Source organism: Anastrepha obliqua, chromosome 3 (genome assembly GCF_027943255.1).
Source record: "Anastrepha obliqua isolate idAnaObli1 chromosome 3, idAnaObli1_1.0, whole genome shotgun sequence".
In the NCBI taxonomy this organism is placed as follows: domain Eukaryota; kingdom Metazoa; phylum Arthropoda; class Insecta; order Diptera; family Tephritidae; genus Anastrepha; species Anastrepha obliqua.
Window position 1 is genome coordinate 45,826,040 of NC_072894.1, and position 21,912 is coordinate 45,847,951.

General features: G+C 34.7%; 1 protein-coding gene across 1 annotated transcript in view; it reads right to left on the reverse strand.

Moving 5' to 3' along the window:
- LOC129241944 (collagen alpha-2(IX) chain-like) overlaps positions 1–21,912 on the reverse strand; it is a 377,459-nt gene that overhangs the window by 330,855 nt on the left and 24,692 nt on the right. The window contains exon 3 of the mRNA XM_054878494.1: positions 13,152–13,212. Coding sequence (XP_054734469.1) covers positions 13,152–13,212 — 61 coding nt within the window. The remainder of the gene's footprint in view (positions 1–13,151; positions 13,213–21,912) is intronic.

Sequence of the window (21,912 nt, forward strand, 5' to 3'; positions counted from 1 at the left end):
CTAAGCGAGACAGTTTTTCGAGACTCTCAATCACAGAGGATATGGAAAATCGTTTCCTTTTTCTCTGGTTGCTTACAGTGGTGGCAATGCGTGCTGTGTTTGGCTGCTTATTCCTTCGTAGTCTAAAAGCTAGTTATGACTGCCGTGAGCCTCCGGGTGCCCCGTTGCTTCAATGTTGACGTTTGCTTGTGGTTGTAGATGGGTCGTAATATTCTGATAATTTCGCATGTTGTCCGTCTCTTAATCTTTAATTCGCGATTCGGAGGTACTTTGAGGAAATTGCATTCTTCATTACACCCTATGGCAGATCCCCCTCTTGCCAGTTCATATGGTTGTAACTGATTCTAGTGCTTGGATTGCAGCTGGGTGATCCGAAAAATAGCGATATTGCCCTTAAAAGACAAATCTGCGGTTGGTAATCTACAAGCTTCCCCAATTGCCAGAGTTTTCACTTAGAAGACAAGGCAAGCATTAGGAACACTTCAATAATAATTAGTAGTTGCCAACAAGAATAATTTGTAAAGCAGCAAACAGAATAAGTTCAAGTAAAATGTAATAATATTAATAACTATTAACAATTAACGAAGATAACCTTTAATTTTTTATGACTTAAAAAAAGTTAATAAAAGTATTTATGTTTGTAGAATATCCCAAACGAAGGAGATCAGAACTCATATTCAATTTAATTCTCTATGCTTTCAAAGCAAAGTTTAAAAGTTTGTATGTACTTCAGTTTAAATTATTTGGTTTTGATTGACACTTTTCCTTAGAGTAAAAACGAACTATTTTCGCAGGTTTTTTTGACGAATTACACTGTGCGACAGTGATTTTATACTTTTATGGAGACCTAGTACAACTTGTAGGTATAGTAAAACTAAGAAAAATGGTATAGGAGAAATTTCCAATACACCCCCAAAATCTCGTTTTATGGCCCTAAAACCGTTTTTCAGTAGGTTGATGTGAAGAATCGCTCCTAACTTCGCCAATTTCCATTCGATTTCGAATTTGTTTTTTTAGTTCGAAAGAACAAAAACAAGTCTTTTTGACAGTGTGTTGACAATTTTTCTGAAATGACAACTAACGAAACTGTAGGCGGAAGTATTTGGAATTTTTTTTTATTTTTTCTCTATTTTTTCAACTTTTCAAGAGATATAAATCAAAACGTTGCCAGAAAAGTCGAATTTCTCAATATTCTCCAATTATGTGGCATCATCAGCCTTATCATAAACCAGATGATTGTTATTTTTATAAAACGGACGTAAACGGTCATCATTATAAAGCTCGAAAGCACATAAAGTATGCTGATGTTGCAACTGTTAAGAACCCCGTAGTCTTGGACGATATGATTGACTCAACTGCAGGAACTGAAGGAAGTTCAACTCATTGCTGATGATGATCAAACTGATAACAATAAACCTGATGATGAAGAGTACTTTCCGTCTGGTTCTAAGTCTTCAGAACGACACATTGTATCAAATTCAGATTTTCAGGATCTTTCTCGTGATTTACTTCTACGTTCGCTTCTCGATTTAAACAATGGAATTTAGTTGATGACGACTTCAGATGAATGATGATGATCGAATTTCTTACAGAGAAGTATTCAAAACTGATGAAGAGAATGACAAATATACCGTACCATACTAAACTCCAAAGGGCCGTTTCCAATGCATTTTTAAGTTAGGAACCAGTTCCGTTGTGTACTGCACCGTATATATATCCAATAAATATTATGTGTTTATAATGACACTTGTTATCATTTTCATGCTTCGATGCCTACATACCAAATTAGTAAAAAATCTTAAAACTCACACAACTCTATTAATTTTAATTCAATTACAGTCAAATATAGTTCATTCGACGCAAAATTAAATTTACTATAACAGTAGTGTACTAAAAAAAATCCTCAATATCGGATAATATCGTAAAAATTATGTCAAAGTTGAAAAAATAGAGAAAAAATAAAAAAATTCCAAATACTTCCGTCTACAGTCTCGTTAGTTGTCATTTCAGAAAAATTGTCGATACACTGTCAAAAAGACTTGTTTTTGTTCTTTCGAACTAAAAAAACAAATTCGAAATCGGATGGAAATTGGCGAAGTTAGAAGTGATTCTTCACATCAACCTACTGAAAAACGGTTTTATGGCCATAAAATGAGATTTTGGGGGTGTATTGGAAATTTCTCCTATACCATTTTGTTTAGTTTTTCTATAGCCATAAGTTGTGCTAGGTCTCCATAAAAGTATATTTAATTTGTTTTTTTTTGTCACACAGTGTTATTTATGGTAGCCCGCTATTTCGTATATCAGCTGAACAGAATGTACTGACAAGTACAATACATAAACGAATTCCTGGGCGCGCTCTCTAGTAAAATTAGAAAGCTTTGCATCTCAATATCTACGGTCTGAACAACTAATAACCAAAGCTACTTCCACAACTTTGCTTCGGATTGCCAAAACCTTGCATTCAATCATCCTTGCGTAAGCATTGGATTTTATAATTTATGTTTATTCTATTGCAGGCAAATAAGAACTCAACCCCCTGTGTACTGTCCTTGCACAGTTTTTAGTTCGTTTGTGGTCAGTACAGCAGTAACTTTACAATGGATAATGCGGATGTCGTTCAAGTGCAAGCCTTGTTTTTCATTAATTTTTAATAAAATCATAGTTATTTTATTATTATTTATTAGAATTCTCTTTATTCTCTTTAATTATAATTTTATCTTTTACGGCCCAGAATCTTGAGGAGACATTTTTCATACACCATGTCTTCTCAAAAGAATTCCTAAAAAGAAAATATATTTTTCGTGGTGAATTATATCACAACCACGCATAATTGGAAATAATTAATTGCTTTTGTTGCAAAAGTATTACAATATTATAAAAAAATACTAAGTTATGAAGAAGAAAATGAAATGTAAATTTATATAATTTAAGTGCATTTACTTTGCATTCCTAGTTGTCATTTGCATTCTTAAGTCACTTGTACGTATTTAACTATCTACGAAGGGACTGACGAAAGTGGACGAAGTGTAAAGAGAGGGGGCGACTATCCCTCTGCATGGATTAAATTTATATATATATATATATATATATGTATATTTAATTGGCCCGTATACCCCTTTTTTGGGTGTTTGGCCGAGCTCCTCCTCCTATGTGTGGCATGCGTTTTGATATTATTCCACAAATGGAGGGACCTCCAGTTTTAAGCCGACTTCGAACGGCAGATCTTTTTTATGAGGAGGTTTTTCATGGCAGAAATAAACTCGGAGGTTCGCCATTGCCTGCCGAGGGGCGACCGCTATAAGAAAAATGTTTTTCTTCATTTTGGTGTTTCTCCGAGATTCAAACTTACGTTCTCTCAGTGAATTCCGAATGGTACTCACCCACCAATCCATTCGGCCACGGCGGATTAAATATGATATATATTAAGGCATACACTAGTAGTATCACCTCTCCCTACATATTGTGTATATTCGCAACGCTTTCCATAAACGTATTCAAAATTAGCATGCTCTAGGCTGTAGGCTATTGCCACCGTAGGATTATGGTATAAACGCAAGGGCTGAAAAGTCCTGGACCTAACACATAGATTGCACTAGTTTTATTGCATTCAGCTCTTCTTCAGTTAGTACTAACTTTAAAAACACAGCTTTTAGAATTTCATGATATTCTATTCATAAGTTTGTGAGTTATTGTGACGTTACTTTTATTATTTTCAAAACAATGGATCAAATAGAATTTTGTATTTTAATTTTAGACTGTTTGTTAATGGGAATAAATACCATTGAAGCGAATAAATGACTTGTAAAACGTTATGGCGACTCCCCTCCATCATAAGCAACAAGAAAACGCTGGTGTGCTGACTCCAAACGTGGTCGTGGAGACACCGATGATGTACAACGCAGTGGATGTCCAAATGAGACACCGGAAAACATAAAAAAAAATTCATACAATCGTTTAAATGGTCGAAAAGTGTTAGATATAAAAAAACATATTGGCTTTTATTACATGAGCATTTTATTATCAGAAAACTCTGCGCAAAGTCGGTCTCTTCACTGTTGAGCAAAAACAATTCAGTCACCATGAGATTTGGCTCCCAGATACTAATGGCTGCTCACAGCTCTAAAAAACCTCGCTTTTAAGAAATTTCGGTCGAACGGAGAGGTTATCGTTGAATCTAAGGCCTATTTTGAGGCAAAAGATAAATTGTTCCACACGATGGAATGATTGCATTGTTCTTGATGGAAATTACGTTGCTGAATAAAGCTAACTTTGAACAAAAAATGTGTTTTTGATGTTAGGCCCGGGACTTTTCAGCTCATGTGTTAGCTGAGCGAACTTCATTGGCCGAAACGTCGCTGTCAAAATTAATATACACTGCAATACACCAGATTGTACGGAACCAAAGCGATGGGGAACTGAATAGATTTATTTTTAATTTTGCCCCTGCCGCCGGCGACGAAATCAGGTTTCAGTGGAAAATGTAAATACATCTTTTTTCCATAAGTTGCCTGTTAGAAAAATAATATTAGAAAGTTTGATAATTTGAATGAATCGAAAAAATTCGGGATTTATCTTCTCGCTTTTGAGGAGAATTTTTTTTTGGTTCTGATTAACTAAGTGTGAGTGAGACGGAGTTGCTTCAGCCGATGAAGTTCGCTCCATCATTTGCAGCCTAGAGCATGCAAATGTTGAATACGTTTTGGAGAAACCATTGCGAGTATATATGTAAGTATTAGTGTACTAAAGAGTGAGGTGGTACTACTAGCGTATACCAATTCGTTGACGATCCGTTAATACCGACCACGGACTGGCATTGGCGGGTAGTTTGCTTGGTAATGGAAATTTTTGAAAAACGTAATATCAAGAAATTTATGTCATGTGTGACTTGTTACGCTTTATACATGATTTTGTTTGCTGTTCCTCCAATTTGCGTATACACGCACACATACGAGTACGTGTTGTAGATATTTACATGTTTTCCTTTGTTTATATTTATCTACATATTTATTTATATTTTGTAACGATCATCTGTATGGCAATATAAATTTAGAAGCGCATTCCTATTGGGGAAAAGCAAAAACAAAAATTGTACCATTTAAATTTTATTAAAAGCGCATGTGGCACGTACAAACATATAACTTGCAAATTCAGAGGGTAATTCTGGGGTACTAGGAAAATAGTACAGTGGTGAGTATCTAATACGGTGAGCCAAAAACCAGTATCACCCACGCTTTTCAGCTTTCAGCGCTTGGCGTCATGCTGAGTAGCTTTTTGCAGCTCTGCTTCATTTGCATAGATTGATCCTCTTCTCTTTTTTTGGCATTCGACAATGTTTATTTAATTTTTTTTTGTAGCTTAAAAACTCGCAGTTCGCACATAACTGCAAATACAAAGATAGATAGAAATTATGAAGTAAAATATGCTACAGCTATGCACAAGGGAGTGCAATATAAATATTGTTACTATTGTTTTTAATGCTTTCGGACACAGGTAAAATACGTTGTTGGTATTTCAGTTATACATACTCGTAAGTATGTATGCGTACAGAAAGACCTGCTCAAATTACTACATTTTATGCGTGGTTGTATGAATGCAGGCATGGATGATAATAAATGTAAAATTTCCAATTAGATTTTATGTACTAAAAAGAAGAAAATATTTTTTCTAGACTTTGAATCACTCTTGAAAAATTTAGATTTTTAAATTGAAACAAAAATAAGAATTGATATGAAATATGATAAGTATACTCAATACCGATCGCTTCAAATGGAACTCAACTTGGCAGTTGCGCAATAGAAATCTTATGGGGTCTCAGTGGACTAGAATTGTCAAAAAATCATTTTTTTTATATTTCGAAAGCCTAGGCTTTTAAGAATATACTGTCAAATTTTTGGAAGGATATTTCCAGTTTTTTTGATTTTACAGCCGTTTTAGCAGGTAGAGTCAGATTCCTCACGCGGCCGCATCAATGAAAAATATCCACTCTCAAAATTTTAAACTCATTTATCTCGAAACAAAAAAAATGTTCAACCAAATTGTCTGAAATTATAATATGGCTATTGCGTGTACTAGAATCATATTATTATTTTAATTATTTCGTATGTTTTGATTAAAAAACTGAAAAGAAAGCCCGATTTTTAGAGTGTAAAATTCAAAGCCACATCATTTTGTCAATTTTTTGTTTATTCTAGTACGGGATATAGCTACAAGCATACTGATCAATATTGTTTTTTTTTTTTGTTTTTGTGTTTCAGATAAATAGAAGGCCAAAATGGACAACACCGACCAGGTCTAATTTTTTTTGGAGGGTCAACTTCAGTGCCATTTTTAAAACTATTAAAATTAAAAAACAAAAATCTGTTTTTCTTTTTTGTATCTAAAAGAAGTCAAATAAAAAGCCTACACAATTTATGTATCGTTCTTAATTTTTTATTGTAAATAGAAAAAAATCCACCGAGACCTCTTAAGTCTAAGTAGGCAATATACTCAGTCTTGCCGTAAATTCAAATTGACAAATTTTATAATGCATACGGCGAGAACAAATTTGCTGAAAAAGTTCCGTTATTTTTTCTTCTTTTCTCATGCATAGTCTACTCATAACTTGTACTCAGTTTCGTGGCAAATTTTGCTGGCTAACAATGCAGTGGGGAGCTAAATAAAATCGCATTGCAGTGATTGCATTGCATAAGTGGGGTAAAAGTGCAAGTGAGATTAACGAATTGCTGAAAAAACTTACTATATCGATAATTTTTGTTTACTGTATGAGCAATCGTTTTTCTGAAGAGACAGATAGAACAAAAAGTGTTTATCCTCGTGTGCTGCGAATCAGTGCGAATCCACTTAAAAAGCAGAAAATCGTGTCCAGAGAAATTAATGTATCGATCAGATCCATTTCAAGGCTATTCGAGATGATCTCCACATGAAAGCTGCTTAACTGGTCATCTTTTTACAACGCGCTTGAAGAAAATTAGACTCGACATATGCAAGCAGCTTCTTCGGTGGCACGCGGTCAACGGTCGTGAAAATATTCTTTTCACAGATGAGAAAATGTTCACTATTGAAGAAGTTTCTAATAAAAAGCAAAAAACGAAATATAGTTAAAATTTCTAAAGACGCAAAAAATGCTTCTCTAAGAGTTCAGTGTGGCCACCATCCAGCCTCCGTAAAGGTTTGGTAGGAAGTGTCTTGTAAAGGCGTAACATCTCTTCATTTCTGTAAAAAAAAGGTTAAGAACAGGGCAAAAGTGTACCAGGAGGATGTTTTAAAAGGCGTGGTGAAGCAGATGAGCAGTACTCTCTATTCGATGGAGAGCGTTGGATCTTCCAGCAAGATTCCGCTCCTGCCCATAAGGCAAAAACTACCCAGCAGTAGCCAAAAAACAATATCCTGGGTTCATAGTCGCAAAAGATTTGCCGTCTGGAAATTCATATCTGAATCCCTTAGCCTACAGCTTGTGGTCAGAATTGGAGAACATGACCTGTCGAAGACTTCAAAGAAAATTGCAGAGTTTCAGACAATCTTTGGTTCGACCAACGACGTAATTTGTAATTTTTTTCTTTTGACTACTTTTTCCAAAACATCTGGTCGTATGGCGTCAAGGGCGGCTTGGATATTGCATTAAATCGATTGTTAAGCGCACTGTATGACTATATGCTGTTTTACTCTGTGAACTTCGCGAATAGATTTTTTTTTCGAAGTAAATTTCCGCATTTTATAAAAGTGGTTCTGACGTTAAACGATTCTGGTTACTGAATAAAAATGCTAACACAGTTTATTATGTTTCATTATGTTAAGTAGAAGCTGTGAAAAAAAAGTTTGAGTTTTTCTTTTAACGGTAAACATTTACAAGATAATACGCCAATAATGCCAACGACGAAAGATTTAGGCGCGCGAATTATATTTATGATAGCTTGAAAGAGACGAGAAGCAATTCAAGTAATCACTACAAATGCCCCTTTCACATGCCTTCAATCAGAGCTCCTATATTTTCTCAATGTATATTACGCATAGCACTACTGTATGTAAGTAAATCACAGTTTTACATTGTTTTTGTTAGATATGTCTCGTGGTTTTGTTACCTGTAAGATATTTTTATTCACGGTGGCACCCGACAATTTCATACCCTTCTTCATAAAAATATTAACAACATTTAAAATAATTCACAAGCCGATTCCAAGTTCTTTACTACTACTCAAAGTTTTCTGTATCCAGCTCATCGGCCAGATGCTTAAAAATAGACTGACAACTTTCTACTGAAATCGAGTTGATGCAAACATGGAAGTAATAACAAAGTGGTAAAAATAGAACACAATGCTTAATTCAGTAGCATTTGTTGCTATGTCAACATAATCTCCAGGGAGTTCCGGAGCAAAAATTGCAATATTTACTTTTTGCTCATTTTTTGCTTTCACTGCGATGCTGTCAAATCATATGTAGTAGGTGTCTGATGCCAGTGTAAGAGAAATCGGAATACTATTTCAGTTGCATACGAGTATATACATCCTGCGATGGATCAAATAAAAGTATATACTAGCAACAATTTTGTATTAAGGAAAGTATCAACTTTTGTTGCAAAATAGATAACCAGATGTCCAAAAAACGAAATATAGTTAAAATTTCTAAAGACGCAAAAAATGCTTCTCTAAGAGTTCAGTGTGGCCACCATCCAGCCTCCGTAAAGGTTTGGTAGGAAGTGTCTTGTAAAGGCGTAACATCTCTTCATTTCTGTAAAAAAAAGGTTAAGAACAGGGCAAAAGTGTACCAGGAGGATGTTTTAAAAGGCGTGGTGAAGCAGATGAGCAGTACTCTCTATTCGATGGAGAGCGTTGGATCTTCCAGCAAGATTCCGCTCCTGCCCATAAGGCAAAAACTACCCAGCAGTAGCCAAAAAACAATATCCTGGGTTCATAGTCGCAAAAGATTTGCCGTCTGGAAATTCATATCTGAATCCCTTAGCCTACAGCTTGTGGTCAGAATTGGAGAACATGACCTGTCGAAGACTTCAAAGAAAATTGCAGAGTTTCAGACAATCTTTGGTTCGACCAACGACGTAATTTGTAATTTTTTTCTTTTGACTACTTTTTCCAAAACATCTGGTCGTATGGCGTCAAGGGCGGCTTGGATATTGCATTAAATCGATTGTTAAGCGCACTGTATGACTATATGCTGTTTTACTCTGTGAACTTCGCGAATAGATTTTTTTTTCGAAGTAAATTTCCGCATTTTATAAAAGTGGTTCTGACGTTAAACGATTCTGGTTACTGAATAAAAATGCTAACACAGTTTATTATGTTTCATTATGTTAAGTAGAAGCTGTGAAAAAAAAGTTTGAGTTTTTCTTTTAACGGTAAACATTTACAAGATAATACGCCAATAATGCCAACGACGAAAGATTTAGGCGCGCGAATTATATTTATGATAGCTTGAAAGAGACGAGAAGCAATTCAAGTAATCACTACAAATGCCCCTTTCACATGCCTTCAATCAGAGCTCCTATATTTTCTCAATGTATATTACGCATAGCACTACTGTATGTAAGTAAATCACAGTTTTACATTGTTTTTGTTAGATATGTCTCGTGGTTTTGTTACCTGTAAGATATTTTTATTCACGGTGGCACCCGACAATTTCATACCCTTCTTCATAAAAATATTAACAACATTTAAAATAATTCACAAGCCGATTCCAAGTTCTTTACTACTACTCAAAGTTTTCTGTATCCAGCTCATCGGTCAGATGCTTAAAAATAGACTGACAACTTTCTACTGAAATCGAGTTGATGCAAACATGGAAGTAATAACAAAGTGGTAAAAATAGAACACAATGCTTAATTCAGTAGCATTTGTTGCTATGTCAACATAATCTCCAGGGAGTTCCGGAGCAAAAATTGCAATATTTACTTTTTGCTCATTTTTTGCTTTCACTGCGATGCTGTCAAATCATATGTAGTAGGTGTCTGATGCCAGTGTAAGAGAAATCGGAATACTATTTCAGTTGCATACGAGTATATACATCCTGCGATGGATCAAATAAAAGTATATACTAGCAACAATTTTGTATTAAGGAAAGTATCAACTTTTGTTGCAAAATAGATAACCAGATGTCCAAAAAACGAAATATAGTTAAAATTTCTAAAGACGCAAAAAATGCTTCTCTAAGAGTTCAGTGTGGCCACCATCCAGCCTCCGTAAAGGTTTGGTAGGAAGTGTCTTGTAAAGGCGTAACATCTCTTCATTTCTGTAAAAAAAAGGTTAAGAACAGGGCAAAAGTGTACCAGGAGGATGTTTTAAAAGGCGTGGTGAAGCAGATGAGCAGTACTCTCTATTCGATGGAGAGCGTTGGATCTTCCAGCAAGATTCCGCTCCTGCCCATAAGGCAAAAACTACCCAGCAGTAGCCAAAAAACAATATCCTGGGTTCATAGTCGCAAAAGATTTGCCGTCTGGAAATTCATATCTGAATCCCTTAGCCTACAGCTTGTGGTCAGAATTGGAGAACATGACCTGTCGAAGACTTCAAAGAAAATTGCAGAGTTTCAGACAATCTTTGGTTCGACCAACGACGTAATTTGTAATTTTTTTCTTTTGACTACTTTTTCCAAAACATCTGGTCGTATGGCGTCAAGGGCGGCTTGGATATTGCATTAAATCGATTGTTAAGCGCACTGTATGACTATATGCTGTTTTACTCTGTGAACTTCGCGAATAGATTTTTTTTTCGAAGTAAATTTCCGCATTTTATAAAAGTGGTTCTGACGTTAAACGATTCTGGTTACTGAATAAAAATGCTAACACAGTTTATTATGTTTCATTATGTTAAGTAGAAGCTGTGAAAAAAAAGTTTGAGTTTTTCTTTTAACGGTAAACATTTACAAGATAATACGCCAATAATGCCAACGACGAAAGATTTAGGCGCGCGAATTATATTTATGATAGCTTGAAAGAGACGAGAAGCAATTCAAGTAATCACTACAAATGCCCCTTTCACATGCCTTCAATCAGAGCTCCTATATTTTCTCAATGTATATTACGCATAGCACTACTGTATGTAAGTAAATCACAGTTTTACATTGTTTTTGTTAGATATGTCTCGTGGTTTTGTTACCTGTAAGATATTTTTATTCACGGTGGCACCCGACAATTTCATACCCTTCTTCATAAAAATATTAACAACATTTAAAATAATTCACAAGCCGATTCCAAGTTCTTTACTACTACTCAAAGTTTTCTGTATCCAGCTCATCGGTCAGATGCTTAAAAATAGACTGACAACTTTCTACTGAAATCGAGTTGATGCAAACATGGAAGTAATAACAAAGTGGTAAAAATAGAACACAATGCTTAATTCAGTAGCATTTGTTGCTATGTCAACATAATCTCCAGGGAGTTCCGGAGCAAAAATTGCAATATTTACTTTTTGCTCATTTTTTGCTTTCACTGCGATGCTGTCAAATCATATGTAGTAGGTGTCTGATGCCAGTGTAAGAGAAATCGGAATACTATTTCAGTTGCATACGAGTATATACATCCTGCGATGGATCAAATAAAAGTATATACTAGCAACAATTTTGTATTAAGGAAAGTATCAACTTTTGTTGCAAAATAGATAACCAGATGTCCAAAGAGAAAGTGATTGCTTATTGACGTTTTGTGGATATGAAATAGTTAATATAAAAATTTTCTTCTGATTTATACTTCGAGATGAATCTTTGTTAACATTAGAAATTATTCTGAGAAATAAACCAAGGAATACATGCACGGCAAAGTTGAGCAAAATTTGCACTGGCTGAAATACCAGTACTTGAAAATCTTATAACTGACTTTTTGAGGGGAGCATAGAACTTTGGGTACAATCATTCGCAGCTAATAACTTTTGTATTTTTTAACACTTAAATGCGAGAGTCTTTTTCAATGTTTTGGGTTAAATATATAAAGTGATCGAGATGGATATAGACATTTATATGCCAAAACGCGCAGACTTTTAAGAGTGATCGGTTTAGTGATGCTTGCCCGTCAGTCTGTGCGCACTAAAACCTCGAGCAAAAATTAATATATTTCAATGAAACTGGATACAAATATTATTCTTTGACCAAGGTAGATTGGTATTTTAAGTGGGCGAGATCGCTCAATAACTACGCCCCCCCTGCCATAAAACGGTAATTGAGAAAAAGAAGAAACGTGATATATCTGTTATAAATAACGAAAAATTACTTGAAAATTAAACAAAGCCAATTAAAAAATGGGCTGTACCTTGCCCACTTTTGGTTAAATTGGTGTATCTTGATAATAATATAGGAATACATATTGCTTAGGTCCGACGTAATTGTCATTGAGGTCGCATAAGAAAAATTTTATATAAATTTTATTTTATATTTAATATATATCTGAATTTTTCCGTCAGCTCATCTGATATTACAAGCTACAACTGCAAAGAGTATTTTCTTGTTTATTAAGAGTCAGCCCAAACTAAACTTTACTAAAATTTCCACGGATATATAAAGTTCAGTCCGGATCGAATTTAGCCTTTCTTACTTGCTACGAGTATGTCTAATCTAGTAAAATTTTTCATGGTGAAATTCATTAGCGAGCAATTTGCGTAACTTATTAAGAATCATTGGCGAAAATCGTATGAGTCTAGAATTCTTTCTTCATTCAAAAGCCATTCACTCTAATTTACTCGTACAATATGCCATTCCACACCGCAATGAAACTTGCGTAAAGATATTAGCCTACACTTTTACAAGTTAAAACTAAATAAAGTAATTTAAAGCCTCAAAACTTTATTGAAGGAGCTCGGCAACAATATCTAACGTAAAACTACCAATGTTTCAGCCGAAGGAAGTGTTGAAATGTGTTTCCAAAAATTCGACACTTTAGGCGTATGTCCGCCTTCTACATTAACATTTATAAGCATGTAATTAAATTTGAAATGCTTTCTTTACTCGAAAAAATGTCTGCAATATGTAAGACTAAATGAGGACATCCAAGTTTATTCAAACGAAAACCAGTATTTGTGAGTTACGGCGATGATACTACCGAGATTAGCCTGTTGCATTAAGGTGGTGCAGTGGTATAGCGAAGTAAACTATTTTTTACAATCAATGATATAACTGCCTAATTATTTTCCAGCTTACTTAAATTAGTTACTTACGTCTTTCGTGTGAGTACGGGGGCGGTGTTTGTAATGGAAATCCACTGGCATCGTCCGTCGCCTGCAAATGAAAGAGAGAAAAATAAAAATCAAATATTTATAAAAACCATTTAATATGATTATGGGCTGTGAGTTATACAATTGTTTAATTTTATTCGAACATAGTGAGTATTGGGCTCTTCCTCCTATTTGTGCTGTGCGCCTTCATGTTTTTCTAGAAATGTAGGCACTTACAATTTTATGCTACCACCAAATGACAGTTTGTGGTCGCCCTTTCATTTTTGTATATTTTTTTCATCTAGTAACATATTAGTATGACATACATGTCTTTTCTGTGAAGTACAAAATTACTTAAGTGGAGGCAACAGTTGTTTTCAAATATTTATTATTTTGATGAAATTCGTTTTGGACGAAAAACCATGATTTATTTTAAAAATTTATTACTTAAAATTCTTTTCCCGTATGAAATTATAAACTTTTTGAAATATGTGAAGAAAATAATTGCACTTCTAGAATAAGAAAAAGTGTTCTTCAATCAGGTATGGTCTTATATATAACGATAAATTCGAAGCTGTACTCCGTAAGTAGTACTTTAAACTAACATTAAACGTCATTAGACGCACTTTTTTGTAATATAAAAAAAAAATTATTTTTGCAATTTTTCTTATTGCAATCCTTCTACTGCAAGCAGTAGGTCTAGTGGCCGCTTCTTCTGTGAAAAAATTATTATATTCTAGTATATATACAAACTAAATTTGCAACGCAATGCTTGAAAAAATAAATAAATCATTAGATAATTAGCATAACCTTAGAAGTGGTCGATTGACTTGGAGTTGTAATTTTCTATAATTTTCTTCACTTCAGAAAAAATTAGGTTTTTCAACTTGATGAATTGCAGAACCGATTCTCGGTACTCAAATCTCCGAGTGTATTTCTGCCATCAAAAAATTCCTCATAAAAAGGTATATGTGGTTCCACGATGTACATCACAAATAATCACAAAATTGTACGTACAAAGGATGTTTCAAAAGACACGTCTAGATGTTTAAAATAAAATATTCAAAAATTTAGTTTATTCCAGGGTTTGCTATTTCTATTCAAAATAATGCCGCCAACAATTATATGTTACCACGCCTACAGGTAAAATCCGCCAAATAGTCGAACAGCCGCTTCATGAGTGTCTAATTGTTGAGAACTATCGATGTTGAAGGTTGTTTAACACCACTTTGCGCAGCACTATTTTTAACAGAACGGCTAGTTTTTGGACTGCCAGTCTTTTTTCTGTACTCGGCAGAAACAATTTCTTGAAATTTGTTCATCAACCATTGAATTGTCGACACATTCGGATGATTATTTCCACTAAAAATCTCACCAATCTTGCGATATGTTGCTCTTAATGATCGACAATTTTCATACAAAGTTTCAGTACTTTTAACGCATTATTCTATAGTGTGAAATGCGCATCTGTCTTCTTAAAAAATATTAAAAATTATTTAAAAAAGATGTGGAAATTATTCTCTACAGAAATCTAGGCGTCACTTTTGAAAAACCTTTTGTGTAGAAATTTTAGGTGCATTATCGAATGCTTTTTTGAGATAGCTTAATTTTATTGTGACAAGTGCAAAAAGTATGATGTTACAAAGTGTGTATATACATATAAACTTACAGCAACCCATCGCTGAGAAAGGCGCGAAGATAGTGTAAATACAAAAAATTGAAACTCATGCGGACAATGGGTAAGTCAACGATAAGTCAACTGCACTGATAAGATGCAAGGAACACAAAGACTCTTTTGGTTTGGAATTCATGGTATTATTCCTTGATGGTTACTCTAAGATTGCTTTTACACTTAAGACTTGTATAGCTAACGGTGGATTGAGTAAGATTGAGTATAGCTAACGGTAAGGGTAAATGTGAGAGGAAGAGCAAAAGGGGAAAGCAGTTTTACATAACTTGCTTACGTGAGTGCATAAGTACGATGAGAGGGCGTGAATGCAAATTTGATGAATACGTCGCAAGCGTGGTGACGATGAATTAGTGAGGAGTTAAAGAGACTCAAAAGAGACGTTCTGAAATATTTTTTAATTCGGATGCTAGAATTCGATATCCAAGTGGTTAAAAAACTTAAGTTGTTTACTTTTTTAAATGACAGTCAGCTAATTTTCGGAGCTTCGTGAGTTTGATGCGTTAAAACATACTGACTAGGAATTAAAAGACAAGAAGTGAAAAATAAAAAATGTTTTGAAAAAGATAAACTTTTGGTTTTTTTGTAAAACTTCCCTGATCTTGTTAAATTGATATTTTACTAAGAGTGATTTATTCTCACATGAGTAACCCTCTTATTTTGAACTGGTCCTTGCCATAGCGACGTTCACGGTTCGATATTAAAATTATTATCACGGTGAAATATTATTAAGTAAGAATTATTGTTTACATTTCTAATATCTGTAACAGTCAAACATAAATTTATGTGGGAGCTTAATCGAACTTGAAACAGTATTAGTATAATTGGAACATGATAACATTTTACCAAGTGCACCAACATAATAAAAGAATAATAAATGAGAGTCGAATGTGCGTAGCTAGCGAAATTTGAAGATTCATCTTACAAATATTTTGAACAAACCTCGTATATACATAAGACATTATTCAAATGCAAGAATGAAAGACTGCCATTTTGCGGTTTTAAAACGAAAAGTTTTCTTGGCTAGACAACTCAAAAAAATGAGAAATGCTTATGATCTAAGATGCGAGGACATGGAAAATGTCACAAGAAATTGGAATGTTAAATGTGAAATATTGCTGAAAGAATAATTGAAGACTACCAATGCGGATTTCGTAGAGGCAATTCTACAATCGACCAATGTTTTGTTCTTAGCCAAATGTTTGAAAAACACTATGAATACGGGCTAGATGTTCACTGCCTGTTCATTGATTTCAAAAAAGCCTTCCACAGTGTTAAAAGAGATAGAATCCAGCACATATTGCTTATTCTTGGAATACCTGCCAAACTAATAAGACTCGGTAGCGCAACGCTCACAAATACAATTTGATGCTGCACTTTGTCGTAAGGGAAGTCAACAAAGGTGGTACCGTGATAACTAAAACAACCCAAATTTGTGCTTATGCAGATGACATCGCTATTCTCTCAAGAAATAGGAATGACTTAAAAGAAATTTTCTTAAAAATTAACAAAATTGCTAACGATATTGGCCTTTTTGTAAACGAGGGCAAAACTAAATATCTGTTAAAATCGAGGCGGCCTGCACATATGCCAAATTTCCATGTGGAAGCCTATACTTTTGAAGCAGTGAAGCATTTTATGTTCGCATGTAGCGGTGATTCAACTTCCGTCGTCAGGGATCGCACTAACGCCGCCAACAAAGCGTATTACGCCCACCTTAACTTGTTCAAGTCCCGACTGCAAAGTTCACTATGTACAATACCCTTATTCGACCAATCCTAACTTATGGTTGTGAGGTATGGAATCTCAAGGTCGATGATTGTGCTCAGATTGCTCGCATGGAAAGAAAAATTTTAAGAAAGATCTTTGGCCCAATAAGAATGGATGTTGATACCTATAGAATCCGATTGAACTCTGAACTGAACGATCTAACTCAGAACGAGACAGCTGTGCGTTTTGTTAAAGCGCATAAGATGGCTAGGTCATGTGATCCGTATGCCTGTTGACTGTACCGTGAAGAAAGCCTTGACAGGAAAGCTAATGGGCGTGAAGGTCAAAGGCAGACCGAGGAACCGTTGGATAGACGCAGTGGAACACGATCTTAAGAAGCTGGGAATACGTAACCACGAAGCAACAGATCAAGATAGACCGCTTTGGATCCGCGTTGTAACGGTAAGAAATAAGAAGAAGAAGCTTTGAAACATACAAGAAAGGAAAAATGTGGCAACGTGTAACGAATAGTACTGACAGAGTATATAAGTTTTTAGATCATAATATAAGACATAATCTCGGGATCTCGTTAATTTTTAAAACTAGGAGTCGGGGCATACTAAACGGGCTGTATAAGAAAAACTGCCCCATCTGTAACTTAAAAGAAATTGAAACAGTCCAGCATTTTATCGACACGTAGCTTTTGAGGAAACTTTTTTTAGTGCAATTTGAAATTGTAATATACAAATGCGTACACTTTGATGATCCAAATTGGAAACATCTTAGGAGCTTTGTATAAGTATATTGGATGAATAATTTTGATCATTTTATGTAATACCTTTTTTGTATTTTACTATATTTACAAGTGGTATAACTAATAAAAATCTATCTATCTAACCGTGTAAGGTTAATTATGGTTTTTTGTCGTAAATAGCTTAATAGGTATTCCTTTTGTTTTAGCTACAGCTACTCTTTTTTATCTAATTCTTAAAATTTTTGTATCAAATTGTATGACTGGGTAGCTTTCTAAGTTCTGCACACAAAAAAGTATAATTCAAAATCCTGCGATGTGTGAGAAAAAACCAAGACGCACACTATAAATTCTGAGATAAGCTCTGCCGCTACACTGGAATTACTGTTAAGTGCATAAAATGGAATGCAAAGGCATTTTCTCCTTCCGAGTAAATAAGTTCACAGCGATGGAAAAACTGGTTACGAATACAACAAAAAACAAGTGAAAGAGTTCAGGGAGTCTTGTGACTTATTATATGAACACAAACAGGGTGGATATATTCACACACACATGCATAGTTCAGATGTAGATATAGCTCACAAAAGTCAGGAAGAAGAGAAGATATCCACAGATGTTTACAGTGAAATTTTTTATGCTACTTATTTAAATACACTTGAACTCACATGATTAAATCATTTTAGTTCTTACAATAATCGCAATATCTTGCATACAATTTTTTCTTTTTTCGTTGAAAACTTTCCTCCATATAAAGCATAAGTGCAAAAGTCTTTTATATGGAGGAAAATGTTCAACATCGCTTGCATAAGAAATTGTCAGAAATCAATACGATTTTTGGCCGACTTTAAACTTACCATTAATTATAATAAAATTGTAAGAACTATAAAATTGCCTTTAAAATGTATGTGCATACAAATCTTGCGAAAAAATAATACATTTTGTCAGAAAATAAAGTGACATAATTATGTGTGCACAGGTAAAGATGTACATATATCATAAATTGGCAATAAATTTTGCATTTGAAAGCGTAGCAAAACTCAAAATCTAACACAATTTTCATAATACCTTTTCAACTTTTATTTTATTCTGGATTTTTTCGTTTTTATTAACGTTTGTATCCCAACATTTTGATTTTCCTTCTCCAATGCACAATAAAAATTTATTTGCAACTTATCAATATGTTATGGGAAAAAAAAATTCTAGAGCCAACAACAACATTGGCATTAAAATATTCTTTTGCTCTCCCATCGCCCTAACTCGTTTGCAATGCTTTTGTTTGATTGCGCGTTGTAAGCATATACATACATATATACATACCATGCATATATGAGTATATGTATATTTATGTATATATGTATATGCACCCACAACTGTGACATTTCCAATATGAATGTGGTTGAGTTTAAATGAATGTAGAGAAAAAAAAAATTTTGGTGGCTCGGGTGCTTTTTTGAAGAGCCTAATAATTTAAAATGATAATACAAAACTGAAACGTGGTTGGAATGAAATTTTTTCAAAATAATTTGGTGGATAATTCAGGCATGTGTCCACCGCGACTACGAGTTACTTGGTCCATTCGATTACTCTATGTTTTAAATAAAAAAATAAATATAAATAATTGGCACGTACACTTCTGTTAGGTGTTTGGCCGAGCTCCTCCTCCTATTTGTGGTGTGCGTCTTGGTGTTGTTCCACAAATTAAGGGACCTACAGTTTCAAGCCGACTCCGAACGGCAGATATTTTTATGAGGAGCTTTTTCATGGCAGAAATACACTCGGAGGTTTGCCATTGCCTGCCGAGGGGCGACCGCTATTAGAAAAATGTTTTTATTAATTTTGCTTTCACCGAGATCCGCCTAAATACCTTTTCGAATAAATCTGAGCGTATGGCGTCAATGGTGGATTGAGCATCGATCGATTGCGCCGTTTTGGAACCAAATGTCGTCGATGTTTAGCTGTTTAATTTTTGGAAACAAAAATTCAGTCAGCATGGCTCGCTAGCATTTATTTTCTCATTCTTCCTCATTTCGAAGAAATATGGACCAATGATGCCGCCAGTGCTCTATGAACTTCGTGATTAAATTCAGTTTTTCAAAGTAAATTTTCACATTTTAAACGCGTTTTTCTGTCTTTAAATGATTCGTGATGACGTGCCAAACCTTACTGGACAGAAATTTCTACACAGTTTGCCATCTCAGCTGTCAAACCCCAGTTATCGATGTCGATAGTTCTCATCCGGCTAAAAAAAACACCCTTTATATATGTACGGATATGGTGTGAATACAAGTTGCGTAAGGTCTTTCAATACCAGCAGAAAACAAAGAAGAAAAACTTGTAAGGAAAAATGGCAAATGGCAGTCAAAACGAGTAGAAGTGCAAGCATAGCAATGTTGTCCCATGAAAATGACTAGAGGCGTTGTGATGTTATTTGCTATGTACGGAACGAAATTGTTGGATATTTTTATTTATTACAACTTGTTGGAAACAATGAGTTTTTGAGTTATGATACGAAAAATGCTCATTGTGAGTATTGTCGAACTGGTATTGTTAGTAGCTCTGTGTATTTGTGTGTGTGCGTGAGTTTCATACTGTGCAGCTCTTTGTTTGCTTTTACAAAATTTAATTCGCTGTAGGTGTTTATAATAAAGCTGAAGTAGGTATATAATCCTCATACATATGTATGCATACGCTGGTATTGTTGGAACACTTTGTCGACTGCAATTTCATAAAATATTCAACAATTGCGTTACACCATATGGGAAACAGTAAACAACTATGCAGGTAAGCAGACGTTTCGTTGGCCAACTCTTTGAACGGTGTAGGTGCAGGTGCGCATACCGACCCAATTAATTAGCCGGATTGATGGTGGGTGCGCCCACAGCAGGCGAATTCGTCGGACTATTCGCAGGGTTGCACTTTTAGTAACCATATAACTAAAACTTTTATTTACATATGGAAGTTTTCGGGTCCACCAGTTGATCTACAAAATGTTGCCCAAAACTGTTGTTATCGCAACTAAGACAAAACAGAATTAAAAAGAAACGAATAAATTACGAGCTTTTCTTTGTTTTTTTTATGTTCTTTGAGTTGAAAACTTCGTAGAATTAACTCGTGAACATTTTCGTGTAATGGTTTATTACGATTTTCGGAACAGATTATCGAGAGAGGAGTGCATTGATCAACTTTATTCGAATTTTGGCGTTAAAAAACCACATTCAACAACTGTGAAATGTTGATACAACGAGTACAACGAGCCTTAGCTCCTTGTAGAATGAGTTTTGTGAAGGCCGTCCAGAAACAATTGTTGTGCCAGAAACAATCGATGATGTGCCTCAATTGATAACGCAGGATCGTCATGTGTTATTTCATAGTGTCATTCATGGGCATTAGTGGGACTAAAACATATTAAATATTCAACAGATTTGTTTTCACTGGATGTAACAGAGCTTGGCAAATCCCCAAAAAGGACTCGTGTCGATTTTTGTAAAGATATTTTGAAGAAATTCAGCCGCGGTCGTTCAAAGCATGCCCATAGGTATCGAATCCTGGAAACAAAATAGTAATCGACAGTGTGGGCATTCACGAGCTTAATACAACAAGATTTCTTCGCGAAAGAAGCACGTCGAAGCAAATGGTAGCCTGTTTTTCATATTGCAACTGTAAGACAATATAAACTTTAAACAGTACATTCTGGGTAACACGCAAACATTTGTTTACCAGAAATTTTCGGCGAACTAAGGAAAACCAACCCAAGAAACAATTCATTCTTCACCAATACAGTGCGAGTTCTAATATATATCGGTTTGGCCAAGTGAATTTCTAGACTATTAAACGAGCGAATTAGTGGGTCGTCCATCGTACAGCCCTGAAGAAACTGTTGAAGCCTTTGAACAGCTCGCTTTGAAGGTATCTCCTTCTCAGCGGCATAAGTGCTTTGAACATTCGGTTACGCGAATGCTGAATTGAATTGATTTCCAAGTAGAATAATTATAATATTGGGCAACAAGCGAGATTTCTTGGTAAATTTTCGCTCTTTAGGGAAAAGAACAGGTGATAAAAAATTATTTTCGGTATTCTTGGGTTTACCTTTTGTATAAAAACATCACAACAAGCCCTAATTCTGGCGTAAATTGCCTCCACTATGATTTTTGGGGAAATATCAAATGAGGAATATTTTTATGGAGGCTGTTGCAGATACGCGTTATAAAAGAAGAAATAAAGAATCTAAAAATATTTAAGCGAAATCTGATAAATAAAGTGTGTGCTGCAAATGACCTGGGATGTGTTCAGACGAAAAGTACCTTTCAAAAACTTTTCCTCATTGTTACACCTTGTTGAATGCGCTTTGCGCTTTAATCAAATATGATTTTACAAGTTCTTTGAGAATTGTCAATATGACCTTCTACAATCACGAATAAAATTTTAAAACTGATTAAGACATGCAAATTAAGAGTTTTATAAAGAAAACTATACATTCAGAATAATAATTAATGCATTAACTAAAAGAAGTAAAGGAAAATATTTCTTCATATAATATTTGCAGTAGTTTACTGTCAAATAGCGAGTTTTATAGGATCCATCCTATCTTTTAGCAGGTTAACAAGATGCTCTTTCAG